Source organism: Schistocerca gregaria, chromosome 9, assembly GCF_023897955.1.
Source record: "Schistocerca gregaria isolate iqSchGreg1 chromosome 9, iqSchGreg1.2, whole genome shotgun sequence".
Taxonomy (NCBI): Eukaryota; Metazoa; Arthropoda; class Insecta; order Orthoptera; family Acrididae; genus Schistocerca; species Schistocerca gregaria.
The window spans coordinates 176320861-176333595 of record NC_064928.1 but is presented as its reverse complement, the minus strand read 5'-3'; the positions used below and the strand labels follow the sequence as shown (position 1 = coordinate 176333595).

At 45.5% G+C, this 12735-nt stretch overlaps 1 protein-coding gene across 2 annotated transcripts in view; it reads left to right on the top strand.

Annotated features, from left to right (window-relative positions):
* Positions 1–12735, top strand: part of LOC126291583 (luciferin sulfotransferase-like) — a 177702-nt gene that overhangs the window by 152957 nt on the left and 12010 nt on the right. For both annotated transcript variants that reach the window (XM_049985117.1, XM_049985116.1), the window contains exon 6: positions 11694–11788. In XM_049985117.1, the coding sequence (XP_049841074.1) occupies positions 11694–11788 (95 nt within the window). The remainder of the gene's footprint in view (positions 1–11693; positions 11789–12735) is intronic.

Below are 12735 nucleotides of genomic sequence, written 5' to 3'. Positions count from 1 at the left end.
TATGAAGAAGGGAGTAAGACAAGGCTGTAGCCTTTCGCCCCTACTTTCAATCTGTACATTGAGGAAGCAATGATGAAAATAAAAGAAAGGTTCAGGAGTGGAATTAAAATACAAGGTGAAAGGATATCAATGATACGATTCGCTGATGACATTGCTATCCTGAGTGAAAGTGAAGAAGAATTAAATGATCTGCTGAACGGAATGAACAGTCTAATGAGTACACAGTATGGTTTGAGAGTAAATCGGAGAAAGACGAAGGTAATGAGAAGTAGTAGAAATGAGAACAGCGAGAAACTTAACATCAGGATTGAGGGTCACGAAGTCAGTGAAGTTAAAGAATTCTGCTACCTAGGCAGTAAAATAACCAATGACGGACGGAGCAAGGAGGACATCAAAAGCAGACTCGCTATGGCAAAAAAGGCATTTCTGGCCAAGAGAAGTCTACTAATATCAAATACCGGCCTTAATTTGAGGAAGAAATTTCTGAGGATGTACGTCTGGAGTAGTAAAACATGGACTGCGGGAAAACCGGAACAGAAGAGAATCGAAGCATTTGAGATGTGGTGCTATAGACGAATGGTGAAAATTAGGTGGACTGATAAGGTAAGGAACGAGGAGGTTCTACGCAGAATCGGAGATGAATGGAATATGTGGAAAACACTGAGAAGTAGAAGGAACAGGACTATAGGACATCTGCCAAGACATGAGGGAATGACTTCCATGGTACTAGAGGGAGCTGTAGAGGGCAAAAACTGTAGAGGAAGACAGAGATTGCAATACGTCAAGCAAATAATTGAGGACGTAGGTTGCAAGTGCTACTCTGAGATGAAGAGGTTAGCACAGGAAAGGAATTTGTGGCTGGCCGCATCAAACCAGTCAGTAGACTGATGACCAAAAAAAAGTGGCCGTGCGTTGTCGTGCAACAGCAAAACATCTTGCGGGTGTTTCAGTGTTGTCCATCCGAGTTTCGCGATCGCTTCCACGGTTTTTTGACTGACCTGTGGCAGTGCATTGTCGTGCAACAGCAAAATATCCTGCTTTTGCCGATGTGGTCGAAAACGACTCAGTCGAACTTGCAGTTTCTTCAGTGATGCATCTGTCAGCAGTCACCAATTCGTTAACTCTCTCGCACATTGTCTGGAGTGTGTGCAGTACGAGGCCTGCCGCTGCGAGGACAATCCTCAGTATTGCTGTGCCCACCATATAACCTGCTTGTCCACCAACTAACTGTACTGCGATCGACAGCAGCATCGCCATACACCTTTTTCAACCTCTTGTGGATGTTTCACACTGTCTCGAAATCACAGCACAGGAATTCTATGACAGCACGTTCCTTCTGACGAACGTCAAGTGTACCAGCCATCTTGAAGACATTCTGTGACGGCGCCACTCACGAGAACACGTTGAACTAAGTTTGAAAACAAGCGAGAAGCGTGTATCTGCACGCTGTAAAACTTTCAGACATGCAGAATGAAAACTGTATTTTTACAATAATAGTGTGCATTTCTTTTGGGGTGGCCCTCGAAATTGCGGAAGTGTTGCCTGTGCATGATTTTATGCAGAAAGTGGCCTTGCGATTATAGCCGTGAAATGTTTGTTGCAATTCATGTCGGCGATCTGAGTGGCCAAATCATCCGTTCGAACTGTCCAGAATGTTGTTCATTTGTTATTTGGAAACAAGAAGTCCGTGAATGGCTGCAAATGGTCAACGATAGGTTCAGTTGGACAAGAGGACCCTGTCCATTCCATGTAAACACAGTCCAGGCCATTACGTGGCCACCGCAGTGCTTTGTTGCCATCTTGGGTCTACGGCTTCTTCTATGCCACTCTCGAACTCTGCTATCAGCTGTTACGATCTGAAATCCGGACCAGGGCGCGGTTTTCCAGTCGTCTGGGCTCCAACCGATGCGGTCACGAGCTCAGGAAAGGCGCTGCAAGCGATGTGCTGTTAGCAAAGGCACTCGCGTCGGTTGTCTCCTGCCACAGCCCATTAACGCCAAATTTCGTCACACTGCTCTAATGGATATGATCGTCATACATCCCACATTGATTTCTGACAGTTCTACAGAAACGCCGCTACTAGCGGTTGTTAATTTAAAGATATCGGACACTGCGCTGACCGTGGTGAAAGATAATGTCTGGAATCTGATATTCCTGGCACACTCTTGCCACTGTGGAATTCTGTAACTATTTGCGAAATGGAATGTACCAAGCATCTAGCCCCAATTACCATTCTGAGTTCAAAGTTTGTTAATTCCTGTCCTTGGGCCGTCATCCCGTCGGAAAACTTTTCACATGATTCACCTCAGTGCAAATGACTGCTCTGTCAATACACCACCCTCTTATACCTTGCGTATGCGGTACCACCACCATCGCTATCCCATGAGTCACCTCAGAGCACAGTCTGAGTAAAATTCCTTGCCAGTGGCCACTTCACGTGTTGGAGCTGGCTTCCTCCAATCAGAGCGCTCAGCATCACGCCGAACTGGTTACCGTTGCCAAACTGGTGCAACAATAGATCAGTTCATTTCCAATTCCTTGCTTGGATTTTTTTCTTGATGTGTCTGGAATTCGTGTGTGCCTCTTTTGTTTCCCAATTCATCAGAAACGGTAACTACACCAAAAACAACTCACACGCATGGCAATGAAATACATTTGATACAGAGTGCTCGCAAACGCTACTGGATATTTTCGTGGGAGATATGATTCAATATATTTCGTTTATCATCATCATAGAGATCAGCCTACATTAGAGAAACTTCATGCAGCACTGCATGAGTCCAAAAAAAGTCAGCAAACCACTGTTGCGTCTGGGGACTTAGGAAATTGCTGCTGTCCATTTTGAAATGTTCTACTGCAGTTGTTGAAGACTATGAGGGTTGAAGCGATACACCTTAGACACCTTAGACAGATCACGTGACCTGGATGGCCAACTAGACACCTTAGATCAGGTGACCTGGATGGCCATCTAAACACATTAGATTGATCAGGTGACCTGGATGGCCAGATAGATACCTTAGACAGATCAGGTGACCTGGATGGCCAGCTAGACACCTTAGACAGATCTGATGACCTGGATGGCCAGCTAGACATCTTAGACAGATCTGGTGACCTGGATGGCCAGCTAGACACCTTAGGCAAATCTCGTGACATGGATGGCCAACTAGACACCTTAGATCAAATGACCTGGATGGCCAGCTAAACACATTAGATTGATCAGGTGACCTGGATGTCCAGCTAGACACCTTAAACAGATCAGGTGACATGGATGGCCAGCTAGACATCTTAGACAGATCTGATGACCTGGATGGCCAGCTAGACACTGTAGACAGATCAGGTGACCTGGATGGCCACATACGCACTTTAGACAGATCAGGTGACCTGGATGGCCAGCTAGACACCTTAGACAGATCTGATGACATGCATGGCCAGCTAAACATCTTAGACAGATCTGGTGACCTGGATGGCCAGCTAGACACCTTAGACAGATCAAGTGACCTGGATGGCCAGCTAAACATCTTAGACAGATCAGGTGACCTGGATGGCGAACTAGACATCTTAGACAGATCAGGTGACCTGGATGGCCAGCTAGACACCGTAGACAGATCAGGTGACCTGGATGGCCAGCTAGACACCTTAGACACTTTAGACCATGTGATCAGGATGTCCAGCTAGACAGTTTAGACACCTTAGACAGATCAGGTGACCTGGACAGCCAGATAGACACCTTAGACAGATCAGGTGACCTGGATGGCCAGCTGGGCACCTTAGACAGATCTGATGACCTGGATGGCCAGCTAGATACCTTAGACAGATCAGGTGACCTGGATGGCCAGCTAGACACCTTAGACAGATCTGATGACCTGGATGGCCAGCTAGACATCTTAGACAGATCTGGTGACCTGGATGGCCAGCTAGACACCTTAGGCAAATCTGGTGACATGGATGGCCAACTAGACACCTTAGATCAAATGACCTGGATGGCCAGCTAAACACATTAGATTGATCAGGTGACCTGGATGTCCAGCTAGACACCTTAAACAGATCAGGTGACATGGATGGCCAGCTAGACATCTTAGACAGATCTGATGACCTGGATGGCCAGCTAGACACTGTAGACAGATCAGGTGACCTGGATGGCCACATACGCACTTTAGACAGATCAGGTGACCTGGATGGCCATCTAAACACATTAGATTGATCAGGTGACCTGGATGGCCAGCTAGACACCTTAAACAGATCAGGTGACATGGATGGCCAGCTAGACATCTTAGACAGATCTGATGACCTGGATGGCCAGCTAGACACTGTAGACAGATCAGGTGACCTGGATGGCCACATACACACTTTAGACAGATCAGGTGACCTGGATGGCCAGCTAGACACCTTAGACAGATCAGGTGACCTGGATGGCCAGCTAGACACCTTCGACAGATCTGATGACCTGGATGGCCAACTAGACATCTTAAACAGATCTGGTGACCTGGATGGCCAGCTAGATACCTTAGACACATCAAGTAACCTGGATGGCCACATACGCACCTTAGACAGATCAGGTGACCGGGATGGCCAGCTAGACATCTGATGACCTGGATGGCCAGCTAGACATCTGAGACAGATCTGGTGACCTGGATGGCCAGCTAAACACCTTAGATAGATCAGGTGACCTGGATGGCCAGCTAAACATCTTAGACAGATCAGGTGACCTGGATGGCCAACTAGACATCTTAGACAGATCAGGTGACCTGGATGGCCAGCTAGACACCGTAGACAGATCAGGTGACCTGGATGGCCAGTTAGACACTTTAGATGGATCAGGTGATATGGATGACCAGCATTTTTTTTGGTCATCAATCTACTGACTGGTTTGATGTGGCCCGCCACGAATTCCTTTCCTGTGCTAACCTCTTCATCTCAGAGTAGCACTTGCAACCTACGTCCTCGATTTTTTGCTTGGCGTATTGCAATCTCTGTCTTCCTCTACAGTTTTTGCCCTCTACAGCTTCGAATCTCTTCTGTTCCGGTTTTCCCACAGTCCATGTTTTACTACCATACAATGCTGTACTCCAGACGTACATCCTCAGAAATTTCTTCCTCAAATTAAGGCCGGTATTTGATATTAGTAGACTTCTCTTGGCCAGAAATGCCTTTTTTGCCATAGCGAGTCTGCTTTTGATGTCCTCCTTGCTCCGTCCGTCATTGGTTATTTTACTGCCTAGGTAGCAGAATTCTTTAACTTCACTGACTTCGTGACCCTCAATCCTGATGTTAAGTTTCTCGCTGTTCTCATTTCTACTACTTCTCATTACCTTCGTCTTTCTCCGATTTACTCTCAAACCATACTGTGTACTCATTAGACTGTTCATTCCGTTCAGCAGATCATTTAATTCTTCTTCACTTTCACTCAGGATAGCAATGTCATCAGCGAATCGTATCATTGATATCCTTTCACCTTGTATTTTAATTCTACTCCTGAACCTTTCTTTTATTTTCATCATTGCTTCCTCGATGTACAGATTGAAGAGTAGGGGCGAAAGGCTACAGCCTTGTCTTACTCCCTTCTTCATACGAGCACTTAGTTCTTGATCGTCCACTCTTATTATTCCCTCTTGGTTGTTGCACATATTGTATATGACCCGTCTCTCCCTATAGCTTACCCCTACTTTTTTTCAGAATCTTGAACAGCTTGCACCATTTTATATTGTCGAACGCTTTTTCCAGGTCGACTAATCCTATGAACGTGCCTTGAATTTTCTTTAGCCTTGCTTCCATTATTAGCCGTAACGTCAGAATTGCCTCTCCCGTGCCTTTACTTTTCCTAAAGCCAAACTGATCGTCACCTAGCGCATTCACAGTTTTCTTTTCCATTCTTCTGTATATTATTCTTGTAAGCAGCTTCGATGCATGAGCTGTTAAGCTGATTGTGCGATAATTCTCGCACTTGTCAGCTCTTGCCGTCTTCGGAATTGTGTGGATGATGCTTTTCCGAAAGTCAGATGGTATGTCGCCAGACTGAATAGTCGTTTTTTTGCCACTTTCCCTAATGATTTTAGAAATTCTGATGGAATGTTATCTATCCCTTCTGCCTTATTTGACCGCAAGTCCTCCAAAGCTCTTTCAAATTCCGATTCTAATACTAGATCCCCTATTTCTTCTATATCGACTCCTGTTTCTTCTTCTATCACATCACACAAATCTTCACCCTCATAGAGGATTTCAATGTATTCTTTCCACCTATCTGCTCTCTCCTCTGCATTTAAGGGTGGAATTCCCGTTGCACTCTTAATGTTACCACCGTTGCTTTTAATGTCACCAAAGGTTGTTTTGACTTTCCTGTATGCTGAGTCTCTCCTTCCGACAATCATATATTTTCCGATGTCTTCACATTTTCCCTGCAGCCATTTCGTCTTAGCTTCCCTGCACTTCCTGTTTATTTCATTCCTCAGCGACTTGTATTTCTGTATTCCTGATTTTCCCAGAACATGTTTGTACTTCCTCCTTTCATCAATCAACTGAAGTATTTCTTCTGTTACCCGTGGTTTCTTCGCAGCTACCTTCTTTGTACCTATGTTTTCCTTCCCAACTTCTGTGATGGCCCTTTTCAGAGACGTCCATTCCTCTTCAACTGTGTTGCCTGCTGCGCTATTCTTTATTGCTGTATCTATAGCGTTAGACAACTTCAAACGTATCTCGTCATTCCTTAGAACTTCCGTATCCCACTTCTTAGCGTATTAATTCTTCCTGACCAATTTCTTGAACTTCAGCCTACTCTTCAACACTACTATGTTGTGATCTGAGTCTATATCTGCTCCTGGGTACGCTTTACAATCCAGTATCTGATTTCGGAATCTCTGTCTGACCATGATGTAATCTAACTGAAATCTTCCCGTATCTCCCGGCCTTTTCCAAGTATACCTCCTCCTCCTCTTGTGATTCTTGAACAGGGTATTCGCTATTACTAGCTGAAACTTGTTACAGAACTCAATTAGTCTTTCTCCTCTTTCATTCCTTGTCCCAAGCCCATATTCTCCTGTAACCTTTTCTTCTACTCCTTCCCCTACAACTGCATTCCAGTCGCCCATGACTATTAGATTTTCGTCCCCCTTTACATACTGCATTACCCTTTCAATATCCTCATACACTTTCTCTATCTGTTCATCTTCAGCTTGCGACGTCGGCATGTATACCTGAACTATCGTTGCCAGCTAGGCACCTTAAACACCTTAGACAGATCAGGTGACCTGGACGGCCAGCTAGACACCTTAGACACCTTAAACCAGGTGACCTGGATGGCCACTAGACACCTTAGATACCTTAGACAGATCATGTGACTTGGACAGCCTGTTAGACACCTTAGACACCTTCGACCAGGTGAACAGGATATCCAGCTAGACAGTTTAGACACCTTAGACAGCCAGCTAGACACCTTAGGCAGATCAGGTGACCTGGAAGGTCAGCTAGATACCTTAGACACCTTAGACCAAGTGATCAGGATGTCCAGCTAGACAGTTTAGACACCTTTGACAGATCTGGGGACCTGGACGGCCAGCTAGGCACCAGAGACACACTAAACAGATCAGGTGACCAGGATGGCCAGCTTGACTCCTTAGACACATTAGAGACATCAGGTGACCTGGCTAGCCAGCTAGACACCTTAGACACCTTAGACACCTTAGACCAGGTGACCCTGATGGCCAGCTAACACATTAGACACCTTAAGCAGATCAGGTGACCTGAACAGCCAGCTACACACCTTAGACACTTTCGACAGATCAGGTGACTTGGACCGCCAGCTAGACACCTTAGACACCATAGACCAGGTGATCAGGATGTCCAGCTAGACAGTTTAGACGCCTTAGACAGATCAGGTGACCTGGACAGCCATCTAGACACCTTAGACAGATCAGGTGATCTGGATGGCAAGCTAGATACCTCAGACAGATTAGGTGACCTGGATGGCCAGCTAGGCACCTTAGACACATTAGACAGTCAGGTGACCTGGACACATTAGACCCCTTAGACACATTAGACAGATCAGGTGACCTGGACGGCCAGCTACACACCTTAGACACCTTCGACAGATCAGGTGACTTGGACGGCCAGCTAGACACCTTAGACCAGGTGATCAGGATGTCCAGCTAGACAGTTTAGACACCTTAGACATATCAGGTGACCTGGACAGCCAGCTAGACACCTTAGATAGATCAGGTGACCTGGATGGCCAGCTCAACACCTTAGACTAGGTGTCCTGGATGGCCAGCTAGGCACCTTAGACACATTAGACAGATCAGGTGACCTGGCCAGCCAGCTAGACACCTCAGATGGATCAGGTGACCTGGATGACCAGCTAGGCACGTTAGACACCTTAGTCAGATAAGGTGACTTGGATGGCCAGCTAGACACCTTAGATACATGTTAGAACAAATAACCCTCGGTCACAAATATTAAGTCGAAATTGACCAGGTTTCGATGTGTTTTGACTTGCTTAAAACAGATCCTGTCTGACGTCAGAGATATGTAAACAGACAGAGTACGACGCAACCGTCGGCAACCCCTATATAAGACAACAAGTATCTGGCGCAGTTGTTAGATCGGTCACTGCTACTACAATGGCAGGTTATCAAGATTTAAGTGAGTTTGAGCGTGGTGTTATAGTCAGCGCACGACCGATGGGACACAGCATTTCCGAGGTAGCGATGAAGTCGTGATTTTCTCGTACGACCATTTCACGAGTATACCGTGAATACCGGTAATCCGGTAAAACATCAAATCTCCGACATCGCTGCGGTCGGAAAAAGATCCTGGAAAAACAGGACAACGACGACTTTAGAGAATCGTTCAACGTGACAGAAGTGCAACCACTCCGAAGATTATTGCGGATTTCAGTGCTGGGCCATCGACACGTGTCAGTGTGAGAACCATTCAACGAGACATTATCGATATGGGCTTTCGGGCCCGAAGGCCCAATCGTATACCCTTGATGACTGCACAACACAAAGCTTTACGCCTCGCCTGGGTCCGTTAACACTATCATTGGGCTGTTGATGATTGAAAACGTGTTGCCTGCTCGGACGAGTCTCGTTTTAAACTGTATCGAGCGAATGGACACGTAGAGGTATGGAGACAACGTCATGAATCCATGGACGCCACATGTCAGCAGAGGGCTGTTCAAGCTGGTGGAGGCTCAGTAATGGTGTAGGGCGTGTGTAGTTGGAGTGATATGGGACAGATAAGATTTTCACTCTGCAGCGGAGTGTGCGCTGATATGAAACTGACAGGTGAAACATACGTAAGCATCCTGTCTCGTCACCTGCAACCATTGTTGTCCATAGTGCATTCCGATGGGCTTGGGAAATTCCAACAGGATAATGCGAACCCCAAACGTCCGGAATTGCTACACAGCGGCTACAGGAACATTCTTCCGCTGGCCTCCAAACTCCTCAGACATGAACATTATTGAGCATATCAGGAATGCGTTCCAACGTGCTGTTCAGAAGATATCTCCCCTCCTCGTTCTCTTACAAATTTATGAACAGCGGTTCAGGATTCATGGTGTCAGTTGCCTCCAGCACTACTTCAGACATTAGTCGAGTCCATGCCACATCGTGTTGCGGCACTTCTGCGTGCTGATATTAGGGGTCCTGCAGAAAGTGTCATCACTTATGTCTCTATGCTGTTCATTTTTGGAACACAACCTGCGACCAGCTTAGAGACTTCAGCGATGACGCTTTCTGCAGGATCTGACCATCATTTTGCAAGATAATGCTCAAGCACATAGAGTGCAAGCTGTTACTGATTTGTTTGACTGATGGGACTGGTAAGTGCTGTATCACCTATTGCACTCCCCTGACTTAAGCCCTCGTGAGTTCAACTCGATTTCTAAACTGAAGGAAACACTTCACGGCATTCTCGTCAGAACTGCTACAAATTGGTCGGGCAATAGACCGCGCCGCTCGAACTGTCAGCGCAACTGGCACTGCTAAGAGTATCCTACGACTTCCACATCGCTGGCAACGGGTTATACACAATGCTGGTGATTACTTTGAAGGTCAGTAAAAGTTTGAAACATGTATCTGTTTTGTACGCGTTGTAAATAAATAGTTGCCACTATTAAAGTTCCAACCCTCGTGTCAAGCCGGAATTCAATCGCTTGCCACAAATGTGTCTAGTGTGATTGTGCCAGCGGCAAGTCTGATGCGTTGTTGCAATGGCACAGTATCGGATACCACTGTTTTTTTTATAATATTTCACGGACCCCAGAAGAAGTAAATCTGAGAGGGTAACGTCAAGTGACTTTGGAGGCCATGGAATTGGGTCGTCTCTGCCAGCCACCTGTTGCGGAAGATTTCAATAAAAAAAATTGAGGGCTTTTAGAGCCGAGTGAGGCGTAATGCCAACTTGCTGAAAGACAATAGTATCTAGCATATCCTGTAGCTGGGGAACAGCATAATTCACCAACATATTCACATACATCGCTTTCGAGAAAGAAACACGGGCCAACCACTCGATCACACTTTAACATACACACACATTAAGATTTGCACTGTCGCTGATGTATTCTCATTCGGCAGAATGATTTTCTGATCCCCAGATCCGGGCATTATCGCTAGTAACTGAACCACAAACGTGAAATACAACCGCATCCGAAAACCAAACAGGCTTGAAGAAAGCGTTGTCCTGAACGAAACGGTTCAATATGTCCATCGCAACTTGTCCACGATTTGGGTGATCATCTGGTAGCAATGCCTGAACAATTTGGACCTTATAGGCATACAATTTAAGATCTTTGCGAACCATTTTGCGCACTGCACTCTCTGTCACTTGAAGCTCACGTGAAGCTAGTATACTTGACTTCTGTGGCGGCCCCGCACGTGCGATTTGAGCAGCCTGCACAGTCTCATTCGAAACAGATGGTCTGCCACCGCTTGTCCACTTCTGGACCGACACCCTTGGTAGAAATGTTGCCATCCGCGTTCTGATTAGCTAAACATCAGGTACTTTCTTTCCATGAGGGGGGACAAATTTCTCTGCAGAGTAATCAGTGATTTGGTTTCTGCTACTCACACAAAGCGCTGAGTTTTCTCACGGCGGGACACTGTAACTCACACAGCGCTCCTTGTGGCGAAATTGTCGAATGAGACTCGGCTGTATAGGAAGTTCATAGGTTCCCTTGTACACCTATAGCAAAAAAAATCGGTACCATCATAAATATGTTTTAAAATAAAATCCGCGAAATGCGGACTTCAACTGCAACCAAAGTAATCCAATATGGAGTCTGCTACGTTTTGTTTCTGACTTAGGAAATGATCGTGCATCTCATACTCTGCACTCCTCTCCATGGCCAGAAAATTAGACGCTTCAGATGCTGGCTTCCACGCTTGGGGAATGCTCCACCACAAAACTCGTCGACTTTCATGCCCATGGTCTCTCTCACGTTCCGCGTGAGGACAGATTAAAGCCATACATAGTATTCTATAGGCATTCAGTTTGCAAGTACCTTTGTATGTTTGTACCACTTCAACTGACTATCATTGTTCATTGCCAGGAATTATGTATTTCTTACATAGCGTATGGGAGTGTAATCTACATTTAATTTAAAAGTGTCATTTTCTTCTCTTCAGACTGAAGTTTTTTGTATTTATTGTCCTTACGTTAAATGCAACTTTATGACGTGCGGTGTTATCTGCTTTCAGCGACGTACAACCCTTTCTGGACTCATGTCCTTGATTTCTGGAACATCCGGAACGAGCCGAACGTCCTCTTCTACAGCTATGAAGATATGAAGGCGGTAAGTACATATCTCCATAAATTAGTCAACCTGCGCCTGCCGCTGTGGCCGAGCGGTTCTAGGCGCTTCAGTCCGGAACAGCGCTGCTGCTAGGGTTGCAGGTTCGAATCCTGCGCCGGGCATGGATGTGTGTCCTGTCCTTAGGTTAGTTAGGTTTAAGTAGTTCTAAGTCTAGGGGACTGATGACCTCAGATGTTAAGTCCCATAGTGCTTAGAGCCATTTGAACCATTTTTGAACCTGCCTTACAGTCTGCACTGAAAAAAGGTCTTTTATCGCCAATAACATAGTGTATATACCCATCATTGCACCCTTAGAGCAAGAACCAGTGAAGAAAAATCGAAGCAGTTTGTTATAAATTCATCGATAGATGTCTACGTAGTAGCCCCTACGCTGCCCTAACTCAAATCAATAACATTCGAAGGAAAAAAAAAAGAAAGTTCACGTTACGAAGAAAACATACAGCAGTTCTCGTTTGCCCAGCCATGCCTCAGCAAAGGATAAATACATCTCTACCATTTTTCAGACATTCAAATATTGTTGAACCCCCTCATAAGAAAGAAAATTATTAACGAATTAACGGTTTAGCCATTTTCTTAAGGTTTTTGCTGAGGTACTACGCTGTAAGATATCAAGGCCCTCGGTGATTAGAACGTGCAAATACACAGTAGGTACATAGTAGTTATTTCATATCTACGCCTATAACCAAATGGATAACCAGGTGTATAGTACACCATCCCAGTTGAATGCATGTCTAACGGTTTCAAAGGGCAGAAAATCCGAATGTCAGTATTTTATACAATTATTGACAGAATCAAAGAAGTTCAAATACTTCACAATCTGCTCATTAAGAGGTGTAAACGCATGGATCTAACACTTCGTATGAATATGTAATGGAATGACCATATAGGCGCTGTTGTGGATAGCGCAGGCAGTAGACTTTGGTAGA